Here is a 21467-nt window from a genome sequence, read left to right as displayed (position 1 = left end):
AGAAAATATCTTCAACAAATGTTGCAGGTCTAACTGGAAGTCTACATGAGGATGAATGCAAATAGATCCATATTTATCACCCTGCACAAAACTCAAGTTCACAAGCACCAAAGACCTCTAGACCACTAAACCAGATACACTAAATTTACTAGAAGAGAAGGTGGGAAATATCCTTGATTCATTGGTACAGTAGACAATTTCCTGAACAGTGACAGACAAGCTGTCAAGAATATTGAGCAAGGGGAACACTCTTCCATTGATAGTGGGGGGGCACACATTTACAACCCCTTTTGAAAAGTAATTTGGTAGGGTTTTTGTTTGTTTGTTTGTTTGTTTGTTTGTTTTCTGAAAATTAGGAATAGTTCTACCTCAAGACACAGCTATACCACTCGTGGGCATATACCCAAAACATGCTCCACCATAACACCTCAAGGACTGTTGCTCAACTCTGTTAATAAAACCTATATATGTCATAGCCAGAAACAGAAAACAACCGAGATGGACTTTAACTGAAAAATAGATGAAGAAAATGCAGTATACCTACACAGTGAAATATCATTCCACTGTATAAAAGAAGGAATCCATGAAATTTGCAGGCTGATGGATGAGATTTGAAAATATCATCTGGAGTAATGTAATCCAAACCCAGAAACACAGGCATGGTATGTACTCACTTAGAAGTGAGTACTTTTTCAGACATATAGTACAGAATAATCATGCTAAGATCCACAGACTTAAAGAAGCTAAAACATGAGGGCGCAAAAGGAAAATGCTTGATTAACACTCAGAAGGGAAAATAAAATAGACATCAGGATTTGATTTAGGGAGGGAAATTTGTGGGAGATGGAGAGGAGAACTAAGGTGGGGAGCAAGAGTAGGGTGGTATCAGGGAGAAGAGATACCTGAGGGGAAGCACCTCTGTTATGAAACTAAGACCAGGGACAGTGGGGGCTCTTAGGAATCTATAGGGGTGAGTCAACTAGCAGCAGGTGATATGGAGCCCTAAGCGGTCATCTCCTGTAGCCAGGAGGGACTTCCAGTGGAAGGAGGGGAATACCAATGCCCTCACAAAAACATCAACCCAAAATTTATCCTACCTACAAGATATTCAAGGATTACAATGGAACAGAGATTAAGGGAATCGCCACCCAATAACTGGCCCAACTTGAGACCCACACTGTGGGAGAGAGCCAGTCTTTGACACCATTAATGATGGTCTGCTATGCTTGTAGACAGGAGCCTAGGATAACACTTCTAAGAGGCTTCATCCAGCAGAGGATGGAAACAAATGTACAGAACCACAGACAAACATCAAGGGGAGTTTGGAGGGTCTTGTGGAAGAGTTGGGGAAGGGCATTGAACTCAAAGGAGGACATTGTGACTGAGGGGTCAGGGACACCACAAGAAAACCTACACAATCAACTAGCCTGGGCCCATGAGGGCTCACAGAGATTGAACCACCAATCAAAGAGCATGCATGGGCTGCACATAGACCCCCTCCCCATATGTAGCAGATGTGCAGCTTGGTCTTCATGTGGGTTCTCTATAAACTGAAGGGAGGACAGCTTCACACTGTTGTCTGCATTTGGATTCCTGTCTGCTAGTTGAGCTGCCTTGTCTGGACTCAGTGGGAAAGGAGCTTAATCTCTACTCTTATTTAGGGTAATAGGACTGGCTACTATATACCATATTTATATTCACTATAAAAACCTTACCTTCGTTAAACCTGACATGCTTCACTTCAGTTCTCTGAGCTGATGATCCAGTGCTGTGACATAGATTTTAAAGTTAGCATTATTGTGCTAGTCATAAGAAAAACATTTAGCAAGTGTTTTAAGTACTTTATATTTGTGTCTCTTCTGTATCTTACTTTAGATGTTTACAAACAATATATTTTTTTAAATCAGGATCTCACTATGTATCCATGCTGGTTTGAAAACTGCTCTATGGAGCATTTGGCCTTAACTCACAGAAAAATGTTTATGTCCTACTTTCCAAGTTCTGGGATAAAATGCATGGGTCAACAGGACTAGACAAAATTTTGAATTCCCTTTTTTATAATTGACTATGATTGCTGATTGCTATCCTCCCACCTTTTCCAAATAGGAATAATTAGCTCTTAATTAAAACACAAACAAAAGTGCATACACACATACACATACACACACACACTAAAAGTATTAAAGACAAGATTGGGCGTGCTCAGGGTGGTATGGCTGTAGACACTTATGGAAGTCTAGGAGGAAGGATTCCAGGCCTGAAGGAGATAGGAACTCCAGAGGATGACTGACCACCAGACTCAAATAACCTGAACCCTTGGGGCTTTTAGGGATGGAACAAAGAACCAAAGAACAAAACATGACCCAGACAGACATCTCTGTGCACCTATGTAGCAGAGGGGCAGCTAGGTCTTCGTATGGGTTCCAATCAACTGGGATGGGGGGTATCAAAAAAAGCTTTTCATTCTACCTGGGATATATCCTTCTAGCTGAGCTGCTTTTCTGTCCTCAGAGAGAGAGGAAGTGCCAGGCTGTGGACATACACGGAGTCCCAAACTGCTCAGAGGTGAAGTGTAGGAGGAACAGGGAAAAAGTGTGGGATTGGGTGACCAGGAGGGGGGGCAGTGAACTAGATGTAACATGAATAAGAAAAAAATAAAATAAAAATTTTACATAAATCATTAAAGGTTTGAAATGTGTCTTAAAACACAGAACTGTTATTGGGAATTATGGCTAAACATAAACAACAGGTATACATGTCTACTAAAAAGAAAATTTCAGCATAAACAGATGTATTCCATATGGAAAGGGCATGCATGTGGCATTGTAAGAGCAACCTCTTTCAGAGATAAACATTCACAGAATTCAGTACAAGATTTATAATGCTAGTGTAGTAAACTCTGTGGAAAGAAATGAACTACTTATATATCCATTTTGAAAGCTCCATCTGAAATGTGGAAGAAAAATGTCTTGAACTGCGGAATCACCAAAGTTGCTGGGTACCTGTGCTAGGACAGTTTAAGAACATCTCCCAGTGAAAGGTAGTTTTCTGCTGACTTGGACATTTCAAGACTCAGACATCATTTGGAAACACTGTTTGTTACCTGTGATTATGTACAGTATAATTCTAAAGAAATGGCTTATGCTGTCATCTTTGGGGTCATAAGTTATAAAATTTCAGATTTAGGGACTGTGGGTGTTTATCCATAATAGAACATTTGCCAATGACACCTATGGCCCTTAATTCAGTGACAAACACTGTCAAAATTAAAAATATGGCAATGGAGCAACAACTGATCTTGGTTATCCTTTGGCTTGGTGGATGGCTCATGAGGTGAACTCCTGAACTAGGCAGTGATCCCTGGTGCATGCTATTTTTTGTTGTGGTGAAACTGTCTCTTTTCCAGCTCCCACTTCATGTGTGCTAAGCTTCCTAATTATGTGCCTCTGAGTTTCTTACAATCTCCCTATCATTTTAATACTCCTGACTTAAGCAATTGTCACCCTCAAGAGCAGCACTAAGATTGAAGAAAGGAAGAAACTGTACCTTTTTGCACACTTCGCTGCTAAAAATTCTACCATTTCAGGTTTCTCTTCAAATTCTGCAAGTTGCAACGGTGTCATGCCATACTATAAAGGAAAAAATATTGCATTTTACAAAACTACTTGTTTCTCAACAATCTGCTCATCACCGATTTTGTGAAGATAAATAGACAAGAAAAGAGTCACAAGGGATCATTCACCCTACAACACCTGCTGCACTTTCCCACACACAGCTGTCTTTTCCCTTTGACACACTTTTTCCCTGTCCAACACTGCCTATAACACCACTCCCTTCCACAACTCTCCCCAAACACTCAAGGATTGCAATCTTCTTAGCTCCGTGGAGTGGGGCCTCCATTGCCACAGCCCAGAATACAGAGTACACTATGCTATGCCCCTGTTGAAGGAGTGTGCTCAGGAGGGGTCTGGGGCAGAGTTTCTCAACCTGTATTTCAAATAAATTTCTTTTCTAAACTAAGAATTTATCTCACAAGCGGGACAGCATCTCCCATGTACACCAAAACTTTTTAAAACTTAAATAACGTTTTTGGCATATTTTCTCCAATGACCAAATTTCTTAATTTGCCTGTCACCTCTTTCATTTTCCAGTCTACCCTTATCCTAAGCCAAACACATATCAGTACCTTCTTTGCACCAACACATTTCTATTTATTCTACAATCATTTAACTTGAAATGAATTTATTTTTATTGTCTGTGTATATGTGATGTTTGTATGGTCCTAAATCCTTTATTTTTGAATTTTAAAATCAAGGCCAATTCTGAGATAAAATACGCTATGCTGTTTTTTTTTTTTGAATGAACTACAAAAAAATATGAAAAACAAAGTTGGAGAAAAAAAATGTGTTCCTCTGAACAGATTCAGTGAGAATGCATGAGCTTCTGTGTGTAGGAAATAGATGTGCGTGTCACTGCTAGAGGTGCCCTGGGAATGAAGTTGAGTGATCTTTACCTCTGTTTTGGCTTCAATGTCTACGTTGTGCTCAAGGAGCATTTTTACAATACTTATGTTACCCCTGGATGCAGCATGGTGGAAGGCTGTGTTCCCACTGAAATCTATCAGATTTGGATCCGCATTGTGGGTGAGCAATACAGAAACACAATCCACATTGTCTCGTTGGGTGGCCTGTAAAATTGTACAAAGAAATACATCTTAAATTCAAGGAAGTCAAGAGAGATGTTTTCTACCATTGCACTGAATAGTTTCCCTTAAATAAAACATAGTGTTTCACTTCTGCATATTACCACTCTCTTTAGATACAAGGTCTTTTAAGAACCCCCAGGTTTGCCTAACTTTATAATCTCCCCACCACATCTTTTTCCCAGTGGTAGAATTTAAGGGTTCTGTCAACACACCTAGATATTCTAAGAATTCAGGTCTGTGCTGGTTCGTTGTTGCAGTGCAGAGATTAGTTGTTTGGTTTGGATTTTTTTTCTTTTTTTTCTTTTTCTTTCTTTCTTTCTTTTTTTTTTTTCCTTTTTGCCAATGTGACACAAGCTTAACACACCTGGAAAGATCCTCACTGGAGGAAATGCCTCTATGAAACTGGCCTCTGGGCAACTATATGGACTTTTTTTTTTTTTTATTTAATTTAGATGAAAGTAGAAAAGCCCAGATTTTAGGGGTTGGTACATGCCTGGGACAAAGTCCTCAGTTGTATTAAAAAAAAAAAAAAAAAAAAGAGGCTGAGCAAGCCTTGGAAAAAGCCATGGAAAAGCTGTATTCTCCTGTGAACTCCAGTTAGTTCTTCCCTCCAGTTCCTGATTTGAGCTCCAGCCCTGGTTCCCCTTGAGAATGATCTGTGATGTGTAAATGTAAGCCAAATAACCATTTCCTTTCCTGAGTTGTTTTTGATCAGTGTTTTATCACAGCAACAGAAACCAAACAAGGACAACCTCTAGTCCAGTTCATATCAAAACAGATGGCCAATAGCTACCTTAATCAAGGGTGTACAGCCTGCATCATCCAGGATATCAATGCTGGAATTATTTTCTAATAATAGTGCCACCACGTCTGGATGGTTGTGGGCACATGCATAATGGAGTGACGTCCTGCAAATGGAAAGGACATTTAGGGACATTCCCAAATGCTAAATAAGAGCCCCATCTCCTTTAAGCACCACATACTATGAAGCTAATTTTCTTCTGATATAAGAAAATAACTGGAATTGCCTTATTTATTTATGACTACTCAAATGTTCATTTACTGTGCTAGGGATATAGTGCATGGCTATCCCCACATAAGGCAGGTGTTCTCTCACGACCTTCATCCCTGTACAAAGAATCATAGAAAAGTTCCCAGTAAGTTCATCTCAGCATGAATTCAAATCCTACTCTAATATCTGGTACTCACTAGTGACTACCTGGGATTTCTATGAGCTCCATGACTCCATTTCCAGATCCAAAGAATGGAGATTAAGCATAGCTGTTATCTTACCCGGGGATGCTGGGAGGCTTCAGGTTGGATGGGCAAGAGCTCTGCTAGAACATTACAAGCATTTACAGCTCCTGAGAGTTCAGCATTTGCTCATCATGATAATGATTTCTCTTCCTTGTTATAACAAGCACAACATTTCAGTGAATGTAAAACAGGATTCTATCAACAGTACACATATAAAACTTTTCTATTCAAAGAAGTTTACATTTCTTTAAAAATAACTCTCTTCACCATTCAAGTCTTGAACATGATAATCCTCCTAACTCATCCTAAATAGTGGCCAGTGACACTGGGATCACATTCCTTTTTCATTCACATTTTAGCCTCCCTAAGATTGGAATGTCATTTATCATTTCTATTATTTTATAACTATAATTGCCAATATTTTTAAATGTTTCTCTACAAAATAAAGGGTTATCATGAAACCCTTTGTGCCTTACATTGAACAAAATATGGCACAATTCACAGGTAAATGGCAATGATCTCTCATATCTATGTAAATTCTAAACAACAAACAAAACTCTAAACACTCAGTTATCAATTCTTTGATTTTTTTTTGTTTGTTTCCACATTCCATTTTTTTATGCCCATGAGTAGTGTTTCCATACCTGGTAGCAGGGGGAGCACAACCTAGTCCTTAAGTAATAGATACAGTATCCATGGTAATCCAGGCACTAGATGGTAGCAAAGGAGGACCTCATGCTTTGCCATAAAATGGTCAATGTGCTCCTGGACTCACACCAAAATTGGGTCAATATCCCTACAAGGTGATAACCTATGCCATCCTAGCTCCCATGCTTGATATTCAAAAGGCTATAAGCACAATGAAACTAGGGTTCCAATGAGCATGCTTCAGTTCATTTAACATTTAAATTTATAGAATGTAAAGAAGCTTGACTGGGCAGAGAAACATAATGGTATAAGACTGGAAAGATCTGGAGAAAGAGCAGAATGTGTATTCTACACAGTAGATATCTAAGTTATGTGTGGGGAATGAATGGGCTGACAGAATAAAAAACTACAGTTAGACAATTCAGTGTCTTTAAAGAAGACATTCTATAAGCAAAAGAATATCTTGAAACTATTATTTATAATTTATTCATCTATTATTTATATGAAGCTCCAACCTAAAGCCTCTTAGAACTACAAAATGTTCAAGAAGCATGTGGACTACAGGAAATCTTCAGTTGTGTCATTGATTCCCCTTCATAACCTAGTACGACCTAAAAATAGGAAATAAGAATGAGGGGCTGGGATGGTTGGTAAAACTCAATTGGTAAAACACTTGCCCTGGAAACCTGAATGCAGATGTGGGGACATGGGGATCCCCAAACCTTACTTGCCTGCAAGTCTGAGAATCAGTGTGCTCCAAGAGAGTAAATCAAACATACCATGGGATTAGGGTGAGTGAACGTCTCTAAAACTGGGGGACTATTGGGTGGAACCCACCAGGGGCTCTGATGGTCAGAGTTCAGTCCCCAGAACCCACAATGTGCCAGGAAAGAACTGTAAAGTGGCAAGTCCTCTGACCACCACACACTTAGTTCTGCATGTGTGGGGCACAGAAAAGTGAGAGGAAGACAATGTCAGTCCCTTCACATGTGTATCAATGCACAAACAACATGTATATAAGACGAGTACCAGGGATGGTCGTGGCGGGGGACAGGGTCATTGTTCCAGTTCAGAATGTCTTTGTTTGATCCATTAGCATAAATGGGTCATATTGATCTAAGATTTTGTAGTGATTTTTTCCATTTAGGTTGAAGATTTATCTTGTGATAAATTTTCCAGTGTTGTATATTAATATTAATGGCCTATATATTAAGACAAATCTAGACAGGTGGCTTGGCCGTTAAGAGATCTAGATATGTTTTCTAGAGCACTCAGTTTTGATTGCTAGCACCCACATGGCAGCTCACAACTATGTATAGCTCCAATTCCAGGGGACCATGAACCTGATTCTATCACATGCTGCATAAAAATGCACATAGGCAAAACACCTGTGTGTGTGTGTGTGTGTGTGTGTGTGTGTGTGTGTGTGTGTGTGTGTGTGTCTGTGTCTGTGTGTGTATGTTTATGTTTATGTGTGTGATGCTGTGGGTGAGTGTCTTGAAAATTTTAGTGTAACATAAAAATAAAGTGATGTAGTTTGATTAAGGTCTAGGAGCTGGTGTTCCAGGGTATGCAGGTCTCATATGCCTAAGAGCATTAAACACGTAGACAATGCAGGGGACCCCAGAGAAAATGAACCTAAGCATGCCATCTCTCCTCCATTAGGATGTGGCCCTGGAAGTTGATTTTTCTCCCTGTTTGTCTCTGAGTATACCTGACAGGTCCCACCCGCCTCTGTCCACCCCCCTCACCAATTTCAAGCGGCATTACCTGTTCCTTCTATCAGATTCATCCACATGATGTTGACTGGAGTGGATTAATCTTTCCACTGTATCCAGGTCACCCATACTAGCTGCTCGTTGTAATGGACCTATAGGATCATAGCCAATCCAGTGGAGACGAAATTTCTTTTTTTTTTGAGGACGCATGCATCTAAGGCCCAGACATGAATGCCACAGGCGGGTGTACCAGCGTCCCCTTCTGCGAATATTTACTGTCTGGGTGTCATCATTGAGGACTTCCTCCATTATTGGAGCCTAGGGCCGCCCACGAACCCTCTTCCCTCTCTTCCCTTCCCTTTAGCTGATCACTGCCTCCAAAATTCTATAATTAAAGAAAGAAACAAAACAATAACAAAAAAAAGGCAAGTCTTGCAAGTAAAAAGCAGGAGAGCACAGCCAGTTCACTGTGAAGTGAACTGTACTTCAGCAGGTAGCAGCAGTACAGCTCTGCTAGCATAACCACAGTGACATGCTCTGAGCACACAATGGTGCTATGCTTATGCTCTATGCATGGCTGCCTCAGACTGTGGTGGCAGGAGCCCACCCTCCTGGGTGCCTGGGCAAAGCACTGTCAGTTTTGACTCTGCACTAGATCTTCGTGCATGGCCTTCAAAGGGAATACTGAGGGGAGTTAGGTGATGGTTCATATCCTTTGCAACCCTGCAGCCCTGCCAATATGTGGACCTAACTGGCCTGATGGGGCAAAAATGATCATCCTGTGTTGCCAAACCCAGACCCAACACCACAAATATGTTATGTGGCCTCTTTTAAGGATGTTAGTGTTCAAGGATCTGAAATGAGATCTACAATCTAAATAACCACACAGGATTACTATCTTGTAAGAAACCAGTGGGAGAATGCTATCTCCCAAGGAAGAGGAAGTAGTGTATAGTGTTATAAAGAGAGAAAGAAAAGCTAGAACAGGAGGGTTTAATAGGCAATTGGGAGAGAAAGGTAGAGGCATGGGGTACACCCTTCCACTGCCCTCACCTCTTTCAGGCTCTGTTACCTGCCCCTCCTATTCATCAACATGATATTGACTGGAGTTGAGTCTCTCCATTGTATCCAGGTCACCCTTGTTGGCTGCCCAGGGATTCCTACCTGATAATGTAGAGGGTCAGTTTCCTTCGGTTATGTAAGCACCCACAGCCCTGGCATGCAGGCCTAGGTAAAGTAGGAAATAAGGGGAGGGACCACAAACACTAAAGGCCCTTTGAAAAGCTATATGGAAATTGGCTACTCTAGCAGCCTCCTATACATTTATCCGTATGGGATTTATCCGTATGGGATTTATCCATATGGGATTTATCCGCAAGGGATCCTTATGGAGCCAAAAACTGACAGAGGAGACAAGGCTCCAACTACACATCCTGTGCCACCAAGTTACACCTCCAGTAAGAGGAATGGGTTGCAACCTGTTGAGTCATTAACCAAAGGGTCCTACATAAAGCCTCAACTATCAGCACAGGCTAGTGCCAAGACTGTTGGATGGTCTACACAATGTGATGGTTAGGACTGATTTCTGAAGGTCACCTTTCTGTCATCACAGTGCAATAGGTTGAGCTGGGTCTAACTAGACTCTTCACCCTACTAACCAGAGTTCATAAGATTGGAAGGAAACCTGTTGCTACTGGAGGACAAAGGAAATCCTCAATATCTGTCAGCTACAAATCCTGCAACCTACAATAACACCTACAAGGCAGCTCACAACCATCTTCAAAGCCAATTATAGGCTATCCAAATCCTCTTGCATTGTCACAGGCCCAGACATGCACACAGTGAACACACATACATGTAGGCAAGATATACATACACATGAAATAAACATAATTTATCTTTCAATAATAATGGGTTTACAGGTATGTAATACACTTATGTACTAAGTTCATTCTTTGAAAGTATACAATCTAGTAGTGCTTTCTTAGTATGTCATTAAAATTATGCACCCATCACTCTGTTTTAAAAACATTTTTATCTTTGAGAAGAAACCCTAGCAATGTATTGAATCATTCCTGCATCCCTGGATGAAGTCTACTTGATCATGATGGGTGATGTTTTTAATGTGCTGCTGGATTTGTTTTGCAAGTCTTTTCTTGAGTATTTTTGCATCAATGTTTATAAAAGGAATTGGTCTGAAGTTCTCTTTCATTGTTCAGTGCTTCTTGGTTTAGGTATCAGGGTGACTGTTGCTTATACCATGAGTTTGGCAGTGTTCCTTCTGTTTCTATTTTGTGGACTAGTTTGAGGAGTATTAGCTCTTCTTGGAAGTTCTGGTAGAATTCTGCACTAAAACCATCTGGTCCTGGGCTTTTCAGTTATGAGACTTTTTTTTCTTTTAAAGTATAGAATGGAGCTTATTTAGGTCATGGGGAGGGGAGTTAAGAGGGTAGCAGAATCAGAGAAAGGCAGACAGAAGGAGAAAGTAGAGACATAGAGGCTGGTCATGGTCACATGGAGAGAGAGGAGAAGGGAGAGAGGGGGGCACAAGGAGCAAGAGAGAGGCAAGAGAGCAAGAGGTTAAGAGCTGGTTGTGAGAATGTTACTGCTTTTTCTTCTTCAGGGAGTATAAGACGGTTTAAATAGTTTACCTGATTTTGATTTAACTTTGGTAAGTGGTATGTGTCTAGAAGAAAAAAGCCCATTTCATTAAGACTTTCCAACTTTGTGGATACAGGTTTTTCAATAAAACCTATTAATTCATTGAATTTTCTGATATTCTATTGTTATGTCTCCTTTATCACCTCTGATTTTGTTTATTTGGATACTGTCTCTATGCCTTTTAGTTTGGCTAAGGGTTTGTCTATCTTGTTGATTTTCTCAAAGAACCAGCTCTTGATTTTGTTGATCCTTGGTGTTGTTTTCTTTGTGTCTAATTGATTGAGTTCAGTCCTGATTTGGATTGTTTCCTGCTGTCTACTCCTTTTGTGTGTGTTTGCCTCTTTTACTAGAGCTTTCAGACGTACTTTTAAATTTCTGGAATGTGGGCTTTCTAATCTCTTTATGGAGGCCATTGGTGCTATGAACTTTCCTCTTAGCAGCACTTTTATTGTGCCCCTTAAATTTCAGGTATATTGTGCTTTCATTTTCATTGAATTGTAGAAAGTCTTTAATTTCTTTATTTCTTCCTTGACCCAGAGATCATTGAGTAGAGAGTTGTTCAGTTCCCACGAGTGTGTAGGCTTTCTGGTTTTTCTGTTGTTATTGAAGTCCAGCTTTAACCTACTGTGTTCTGATAGGATGCAAGGGGTCATTTCAATTTTCTTGTAGCTGATGAGGCTTTCTTTGTGACCAACTATATGGTCAATTTTGGAGAAATTTCCAGAAGGTGATGAGAAAAAGTTACAAGCTCTTGATTTGGGGTGAAATATTCTACACATATTACATAGGTCCATTTGATTGATAACATCTGTTAGTTGCTTGTAGATGACTGAGGCTGGGGACGTTTCCAGTGGATGGTTGACAGGACTTGGGCACTTCTTATGGATGACTGCCAGGCTGTGGGCTTTTCCTATGAATAATTAACAGGCTGTTGGGGGTTGTTGCACAGATTTTGATAAGTTGTGTGTGTCCTGTGGATGATTGACAGGCTTTGGGTCTTGCATAGGAATGACCTATAGATGCAATTCTACAGATCTCTTGAATCTATATAAATTTTTGATAACAAATGAAAATCTAAACCCTATGTCATCAATACTTTGATTTTTTTCATTCCCATATTTCTTTTGTTTTATGCCCATGAGTAGTGTTTCCATACCTCACTACCAGCAGGAGCACAACACACTCCTAAGGTAATAGATAAAGTGTCCATGGTAATCCAGGTGCTAAATGTTAGCAAAGCAGGACCTCATGCTTTGCCATAAAATCATCAGTGTGCCCCTGGACTCATACAAAAATTGGGTAAATATCTCTACAAAGTGGTAACCTATACTATCCAACTCCCATGCTTGATATTCAAAAGGCTTTAAGCAAAATGAAACTAGGGTTCCAAAGAGTATGGCTCGTTCCATTTAATAATTTAAATTTATAGAGTGTATGAAACTTGACTGAGAAGAGGAACATAAAGATATAAGAATAGGAAGATCTGGGGAGATAGTAAAATCTATATTCTACACTATAGCTATCTAAATTATGTGTGGGAAAGAAATGGACTGATAGAACGAAAAACTACAGTTGGACAATTCAGTGTTTTTAAAGAAAACATTCAATGAGCAAAAGAATATCTTGAAACTATAATTTATAATTTATTCTTGTATTATCTATATGAAGCTCCAACTTAAAGAATAATTAGCCCCTTAGAACTACAAAATGATCAAGAAGCAAGGGGACTACAGAAAATCTACAGTTGTGTGATTGGTTCCCCTTCATAACCTAGTGCAGAATAAGAATAGGAAATAAGAATAAAGGGCAGGGGTGGTTGGTAAAACTCAATTGGTAAAATACTTGCCCTGAAAACCTGAGTGAAGATGTGGGGATAAGGGGATCCCCAAAGCTTACTTGCCTGCAAGTCTGAGAGTCAGTGTGCTTCAAGAGAGTAAATCAAACACACCAGGGATTTGGGTGAGTGAACATGTCTTTAAAACTGAGGGACCACTGGGTGGAACACACAGGGAGGCTTGATGGCCTGAGTTCTGTCCCCAGAACCCATAATGTGGCAGAAGAGAACTGTCAAGCAGCAAGTCCTCTGACCACCACACACTAGGCTCCGCATGTGTGGGACACGGGAAAATGAGAGGATGACAGTGTCAGTCTCTGTCCTTCACAGGTGTATCAATGCATACACCACATGTGCACAAGGTGAGTATGGGGGAGCAGGGTCACGGTGACAGTTCAAAATGTCTTTGTTTGGTCCATTAGCCAACACAGGAGATATTGAACTAATAATTCTTGGTGATGTCTTTGCATTAAAGTTGACAATAGATCTTATGATAAATTTTTCCGTATTATATATAACATAGTATAATTAACATGAATATTATGGAGAGATGGCTTAGCAGTTAAGAGCTCTAGTTTTGTTTGTAGTGCACTCAGTTTTGAGTGCTAGCACCACATGGCAGCTCACAACTGTCCATAACTCCTGTTCCAGGGCATTTCTCACTCAATTCTAGCATACAGTGCATAGAAAACAAACAGCAGCAAAATACTCCTCTATATAAAGCTACAAAAGTTAAGCATATACAATGAAGTAAAATGTATGTAGTTTCTTTAACTAAGTCATGTTAAAATATCCAATACAGTTCTTCAAAAGAGACAATGGGAAAGTATTTATAAACTAACTGAATTTTTTGTTTTGTTTTCCTTATAGAAGGCCTGGGAGCTGATGTCTTAAAGTACGTATGTCTAGGTGCCCAGGACCCTAAAGCAGGTAAATGATCCAGTGAGGCTCAGTAAAAAAGAGCCTAAGTATAACCTCTCCCCTCTCAGAATGCATTCCATAAAGTACAGTGTGCCCATGCTACACTCAACAGACCCAAGAAGGCTGGATAGGAAGAAGGGCACAAGAAAGGATGTTTGATTCTATTGAATGGTCATGGGATGCAGATGGAGGGAGAGAACTGCATGAGAAAGGAGATAGGGATGGAGAGGTGGGTTCATTGTCTGGTGTGGGGAGGAGGGGGGTCCATGATAATGAATGGAAATCTGCAACTGACAGGGATGGTAAGGAGGGGGCAACTTTAGGAAGAGACGGAGACATAGGATAGGGGATTCACACAAGTATCACTGTGGGTGTGCTTAGCTGTGACTCAGCATTGGCGATATGGAGCCTGGGGAGGCTTCCTCTTCTGGCTAGGCAGGAACCCCAGTGGAGCAATAGTGACATTAACCCACCCACAAAACTTTTAACCCAAAACTTTTCCTGTCTAAAGAAATGCAGGAATAGGGGATGGAGTAGAGACTAAGGGAATGGCCAACCAAAACCCCACCAAACTTGAGACCCATCCCATGGGCAAGCAACAGTCCCTGACACTATTAATGATACCCTGTTATGCTCATAGACACATACTGGTACATACTTTCCTATGAGAGAATCCACCCAGCAATGACTTAAATAGATGTAGACACCCACAGCTAAACATTAGATGGAACTTGGAGACTCTTGTGGAAAAATAAGAAGGGTGGCAGTGCCTAAGGGGATAGGAACTTCACACGAAGAACAACAGAATCAACTAATGTGGGACCATGAAAGGCAGCCTAGTTTCTGATTGAGCTAGGTTAAAAACCCCAGAGACACAGCAGATAACTCTGCAAGGAACAGTAGGTGCTTTGCCACGCTCCTAGACAACAGGATCCTAGACACCTAGGAGGCCTCTCCTCAAGACCATTTTAATGAGGTTCCTAAAGGCCTGAAGAGCATAGCCAATTAAGCTCTCCTTCCCAGACACTACTCACTGCAAAAGGTATGTAACCTCAGGCCTGCCCTGAGAAAGAGAGTATAGTTTCACTCATCACAACAGTCCTCCATGACAATAAATGCTTTAAAACCATGGACTGTTAAAGATCTTTTCCCAATCTGTTGGTTGCCTTTTTATCTTACTGACAGTGTCCTTTGCCTTATAGAAGTTTTGCAATTTTATGAAGTCCCATTTGTCAATTCTTGATCTTACAGCACAAGCCATTGGTGTTCTGGCCATGAATATTCCCCCTGTGCCCATATCTTCGAGGCTCTTCCCCACTTTCTCCTCTATAAGTTTCAGTGTCTCTGGTTTTATGTGGAGTTCCTTGATCCAGTTAGACTTGAGCTTTGTAGAAGGAGATAAGAATGGATCAATTCACATTCTTCTACATGCTAACTGCCAGTTGAGCCAGCACCATTTGTTGAAAATGCTGTCTTTTTTCACTGGATGGTTTTAGCTCCTTTGTCAAAGATCAAGTGACCATAGGTGTGTGGGTTCATTTCTGGGTCTTCAGTTCTACTCCATTGGTCTGTCTGTTGATGTACCAGTACCATGCAGTTTTTATCACAATCGCTCTGTAGTAGGACTTAAGGTAGGAGATGGTGATTCCACCAGAGGTTCTTTTATTGTTTAGAATAGTTTTTGCTACCCTAGGTAGTTATTCCAGATGAATTTGCAAATTGCCCTTTCAAACTCTGTGAAGCGTTGAGTTGGAATTTTGATGGGGACTGCATTGAATCTGTAGATTGCTTTCGGCAAGATAGCCATTTTTACTATATTAATCCTTCCAATCCATGAGCATGGGAAATCTTTCCATCTTCTGAGATCTTCTTTGATTTCATTCTTCAGAGATTTGAAGTTCTTATACAGAGCTTTCATTTCCTTAGTTAGAGTCACAGCAGGGTATTTTATATTATTTGTGAGTATAGTAAAGGGTGTTGTTTCCCTAATTTCCTTCTTAGCCTGTTTATCCTTTGTATAGAGAAAGGCCACTGAGTTCTTTGAGTTAATATTGTTTTCAGATACTTCACTGAAATTGTTTATCAGGTTTAGGAGTTCTCTGGTGGAATTTTGGGGTGTCACTTATAAATACTATCATATCATCTACAAATAGTGATATTTTGACTTCTTCCTTTCCAATTTGTATTAGTGGATATTAGCTCAGAACCTCAGAATATCCAAAATACAATTTGCAAAACACATGAAGCTCAAGAAGAAGGAAGACCAAAGTGTGGATACTTTGATAATATATCCACTCCAGTAGTGTCTCGCTTGACAGGCCAAAAACCTGGAAGCAGTCCTGAGGCAAAGAGTTTCAAGGAAACTCAGCCTCCTGGAACCTTGGCATTCCCATAGCTAGAATGCCCCAGATTTGTCCCTGCAATATCGTGGAGGGTCTTGTATGTTTTCTTACAGTATTTTACTTTATAAGAGTTAGAAATCTCAGGGCAAGCTTAACAAAGTATACTTAGAATCTTCACTACAACCAGGTATAGCAGGCTACATTGCATATTAGATGCAAGTTGGTGAATTCTTCTGACAAATGGAGATTCCCTACAGATACTTAAAAGTACAGTCAAGTTACTTTCATATGCAAGAATTTACCAAGGCCTAGGGAATATGGGGGTTTGTGGTATTGCTTTATTCATGAGAAGGTCTACTATAGCAGAACCCCCTGGTGCTAGCTTTCACAAGGCTCAAAGGAGTAGCACAAATTGTGACTAGGGTGTGAAATCCTTACCTGTCATTAGCTGACCCTAGGCAGGGCTGTTTTATCTTTTCTATAAATATTACCTATATTATATATGTTCCCTTTGTGACATTACACTCAGATTCTACACACTCTCTCTTGTTGCTTCTGTTTGTCATTCATTGATTCCTTTGCATACTTGCCACCAGAGACCCAGTTCACATAGCCAGGAGACCCAAAGAAGGGATAGTCTGCTGCAATTTGGTCCTTCTTAGCTGGGGGAACAAAATACCCATGGAAGGAGTTACAGAGACAACGTTCAGAGCAGAGACTGAAGGAAGGACCATCCAGAGACTACCCTATATAGGGATCCATCTCATGAACAACCACCAAACACAGACCCTATTGCAGATGACAAGAGTTTGCTGATAGGAGCCTAACATAGGTGTTTCCTAGGAGGCTCTGCCAGTGCCTGACAAATACAGAAGTGAATGCTCATAGTCATTCATTGGATGGAACACAGGGTCCCCAATGAAGGAGCTAGAGAAAGTACCCAAGGAGCTAAAGGGGTCTGTAGCTATACTGGAAGAACAACAATATGAACTAACCAGTACCCCCAGAGCTCCCTGGGACTAAACCACCAATTAAAAAAAAACCCACATGGTGGGACTTGTGTCTCTAGCTGCATATGTAGAAGAGGATGCCCTAGTCACTCATCAATGGGAGGAGAGTCCCTTGGTCTTGGGAAGATTCTATGACCCAGTACAGGGGAATGCCAGGGTCAGGAAGTGGCAGTGGGTGGGTTGGGGAGCAGGGGGAGGGGATGATAGGGGATTTTCAGAGAGGAAACTAGGAAAGGGGAAAGCATTTGAAATGTAAATAAATAAAATATCTAATAAAAAATGGACTGCTTCTTCTCATCAGAATTCTCCATGGTGAACAACATAACAGGTCTTCCTCTAAAGAGCCAAGTCTAATCTCCTGCAGAAGGCCTCTCTGTGCTCCCAGCCACAGTTTCCATCAAGCCATGCTTCCTGCCAGGCAAGCCAAAGACTCTCCTCCCAGAGGGAGACCCAGCTGGAGCTCTCCTCCTCCCCCTTTTCCCTTTGGCTCTGGGTAAGATCCAGCCCTCAGGCCCCCACTCCAGTCTCAGCTCTTCTGAGGCATCCAGTGGCATCTGGAATGTCCAAGAGCCTGAGAACCTGTTGTCCTCGACTCTGCAGGCCAGAAACTCTGAGCCAACTGGCAGGTCTACAGGAAGTTCAGGCTGTGCTCCCCTAATCTTGGAGAAGGGTCCTAGGGCTTCTTGCAACCTGACGCCCTCCTGGCACCAGCATGCATTGCACACAGTCAAAACTGCTCACATCCCACCTCACCCAGGGGCCCAAGCCCTGAGCCAGATGTAGGCCACCCTTTATCCCACAAGCTAACATGAACCCTTTGGGCTCTCAGAGACTGAACCATCAACCAAAGAACATACACAGTTTGGCTCTAAGTTTACATGCACATAAGTAGCTTATGTGCAGCTTGGACTTCAGTCAAAAAAAAAAAAAAACCAACAACAAAAAAAAAAAAAACCTGGAGCAGGGGCTATCTCAAAGGTTGTCACCTGAATGCGGGATATGCTGTTCTAGCTGGACTGCCTTGACTGGACTCAGTAGGAGCGGAAGCACCTAGCCTCACAGAGATTTCATATTCCAGGGTTGAGAGATGACCAGGGGGCCTCCACCCACTCAAGAGGACAATGGGAGGGTAAGAAGGGGCAAGGATTGTGGGAGAGACTGACTGGGAGGGAGCAGTGAGCAGGATGGGAAATAAACAAGTGAAAAATAAAAACAAATAAAAAAACATTTTTCCAGAAAACATCACATGGCACAACTAAGACTCCAATAAAACAATAATTTTTGACTTCAGTCTTCTATCAGATAAAACATTTTACTGTAAAATTTATATATATACATATATGTAATAAACTTCTTCCTTACACTCTGTGTCTGGATATGTCAGTGTGTGTTGGAGTGTTCAGCTCCAGCGGCATCTAGAAGAAAAGCAAGAATTATCAATAGTATCATCAGCCACATCATTGGTGGCACTGTCAGGAGCAGCAGCAGCAGCAGCATCAGTGTCATTATCATCAGGATCAATGTAATGAGAAACAGTGAGAAGGTGGAGGCTTGTTTTGTTAATTTTATTCTCAGATGTCGCTTCCTTTGGAATGTTTGTTTCCAGGCTGATAGAATCCTCACAAGTCAGAGTTCAGAAGAGCAGAGATAAATAGACACCAATGTTTAACAGGAAGATTTCTCTGCTTAGCCATTCAAAAAACACAAGGTATTCCCTGGGACTGAAAAAAATTTCCTCATTCCAGAATGGGAGACAACCAAGTACCAATCAACTTTACATGGTCAGTTGTGTTGGTCTAAACTGGCTTTGTTACACTATGTGAAGTATTTTCATTAAGTTGGGAAAAGGAAACAATTTTTTCTGGTTCTAGGTAATGCTTAAATAGCATTGAAATGTATTAATCATGACTATTAGTACCAAAGAGATCTACTTTTCTATCTAAAATAAAAGTTCATCTATTTTAAGTAAGTACTGTTGTCTAACTTACCGGGTTTATCTTTTCTGTTGGAGGAAGGTCCTTGGCCATTTTCTTCAAACCACACTTGTTGAATTCGATTTCTAATCCACGTCATCATTGATAACAGGAATGTAAGAAATCACATCAAGGGCATTACCGGCAGCAGTAGCATATCTGGTGCCCAAAAAAACCCAGGTTCCTGGACAGTGGACCCACTATAACCAGTGTGATCGGCTGACTCTAAAGCGTCATAAAAATTCTCAGCTAGATCTTCATCTAGGTCAGGAAAAGGACTGGGTTCCTCACCTGAAGAAAGAATAGCATACTTGTCTTATGCTCCAAGCAGTGTCAGAACATTCAGGTCAGTTCTTTCAATGGAATCTAGGGAACAGCAAGTGCAGGTACCAGGAGTAGGCTCTGGGTCACAATGGGGTGTGGCCCTTGCATGCTCCATGTAAAAATCTGAATCAGTTATGAATCCAACCCAATGTCACTACCTGTTTCTGAGTCATGTTTTTCATCAGATTCAGAACTGTCAGAAGGACATGGGGAATGAATTTTCTCAATATCAGAAGGAGCAGGACTGTCAGGAGCACATTGTGAAGGACTTGGTTCTATTTCAGCAGGAATCCTGGTGTCAGCAGCACAGGTGGAATGAGTTGGCTCAACATCAGCAGGAGCACCCCTGCCAGGAGCAAGTTGTGAAGGAGTTGGTTCTATGTCAGCAGGAGCCCTGCAGTCAGCAGCACTTGTGGATTGAGTTGGCTCAATGTCACCAGGAGCCTCAAGCACATGAATTCTATGCTTCCTAGGAAAGGGACAGAAAATAGGTGGTTTATTTCCTCGCACCTATAAGGAAAATTGGCAATGTTACTTTTGATTTAAAGTTTCACTGATTTTATTCATTTTATCACCTGTCTGCTAATGTCAGAATCTTGATTTATATTCCCCAAAATGTTTCTGTATTCAGACCTACTTCATCACTAAGGACACTATCTGATATTCAACAACCTCTGCTTCCTTTCTGCATGATGAGTAAAAGGCCCAGAGTATCTAGAAATCTTTAATGGGGACCTGCTTAGTGTTATGCTTTTATCTTCTGCTCTTTGCTACCTCACATCATCATTCTCTGCAAAATGGAAAGATATAAAAAGAAAGGACAAAATGTGTCTTCTCCTGTCTTTATGACCTGAATTTGGAATTCCAGCCAGATGAGGTGAATAGGGCAGTGAGGTGCTTTGAGAACAAAAGGAACCTCTCTCTTCTGCACTACACTAACCCTTCCCCAATGAATGATCTTCTACAGTTGTCCATTAGATACCTGGGATATCAGAACAGTGGAGCTGAATTGTGAAGTGCATGAATAAAGTACGTCACTACCTACAGCAGAGGGGAATTGCTGAGTTCCACGTATGGATTCTATATATGCCTTCCAAAATCTCACCTATTTACTCTATGTTAAAGTAACTTTTATGCACTAGGTGTAATTGTAATCTTTGATGCTTACTACCTCCATCTGAATGATAACCTAGGCCTAGTCCTGGAAGCTTCTAGCCTCTGTGAAACTTAGCATAGGCCTAGAATATTGTCAGCCTCTCATACTTACTGCTGAATGAGCACACCGTTATTTCAGGTTCTTTTTCATCTCTGGCTGACTGGTTCAACTCAGGTGTTCTAGCTCAAAGCTGCTCCCCATGCTAACTGATTCAGCCTGGATTCTCTCTTGGCCGTTGATGTTTTGTTCTACTTGACCTCAAACTAACTAGAAATTTTTTTCTAATCTTCTGACTCCTTCATATTCTCTGGTTCATTCTGCCTTCACCCGTGTCTTGCTGGTTCTCTCTTCAATGAATCTCTCTAAAACTCTCTGGGTAAAAATGCCTCCTCTCTCTGTTTCTCTCTGCACTACCTCTCAAGTAGCTTCCCTTTCCTTTCTTCTTGAGAGAGTTGGACACATCCTATTTAATCAAAACTTTCTCTGATTCATCAACTTCTCTGTCATGCAATTAGACATCACTTTCAAACAAGGTGATTTATTCTACAAACTAACTTTACCTTGATTGTTTAGGATTAAGGGTGTTTACTAAGGAAGTGTCTGTATTCTTGCTAGAGAGATTAAAGTTCTGTGCAAAGGCTGAGTCACACAATAACTAGACAAGAATTTATTGAGTAAACAACACAATCAAACACAAGCACAGCATGATCAACTATCCTGCATCACCATGACTGTTGTTACACAGAGAGGATGAATATAATGACCTGATCCAGCACCTCAGAGGCCCATAGGCTCATATAATGCTTGCTCTCCAGATGGCTGACCTATTCTGGAAAGGATTAGGAGTTGTGTCCTTTTTGTAGGATATGTGTAACTGGGATGGGCTTTAAGATTACAGTAGACAGGTGCCGTTTCCAC

At 40.9% G+C, this 21467-nt stretch overlaps 1 protein-coding gene across 6 annotated transcripts in view; it reads right to left on the bottom strand.

Moving 5' to 3' along the window:
* The window catches only part of Gm7827 (predicted gene 7827), a 79756-nt gene that overhangs the window by 26491 nt on the left and 31798 nt on the right, over positions 1–21467 (bottom strand). For 2 of the 6 annotated variants that reach the window (XM_017312932.2, XM_017312933.2), the window contains exons 5-11: positions 19552–19862; positions 19085–19155; positions 18459–18511; positions 5499–5613; positions 4514–4687; positions 3547–3629; positions 1716–1768 (exon numbers count right to left, since the gene is read on the bottom strand). In XM_017312932.2, coding sequence (XP_017168421.1) covers positions 1716–1768; positions 3547–3629; positions 4514–4687; positions 5499–5613; positions 18459–18511; positions 19085–19155; positions 19552–19862 — 860 coding nt within the window. The other 4 variants (XM_017312935.2, XM_017312936.2, XM_017312934.2 and 1 more) reach the window with 4 other exon arrangements.

This window comes from Mus musculus, chromosome 8 (assembly GCF_000001635.26).
Source record: "Mus musculus strain C57BL/6J chromosome 8, GRCm38.p6 C57BL/6J".
Classification (NCBI taxonomy): Eukaryota; Metazoa; Chordata; class Mammalia; order Rodentia; family Muridae; genus Mus; species Mus musculus.
The sequence above is the reverse complement of the archived record's forward strand: the minus strand, read 5'-3'. Positions and strand labels throughout refer to the sequence as shown.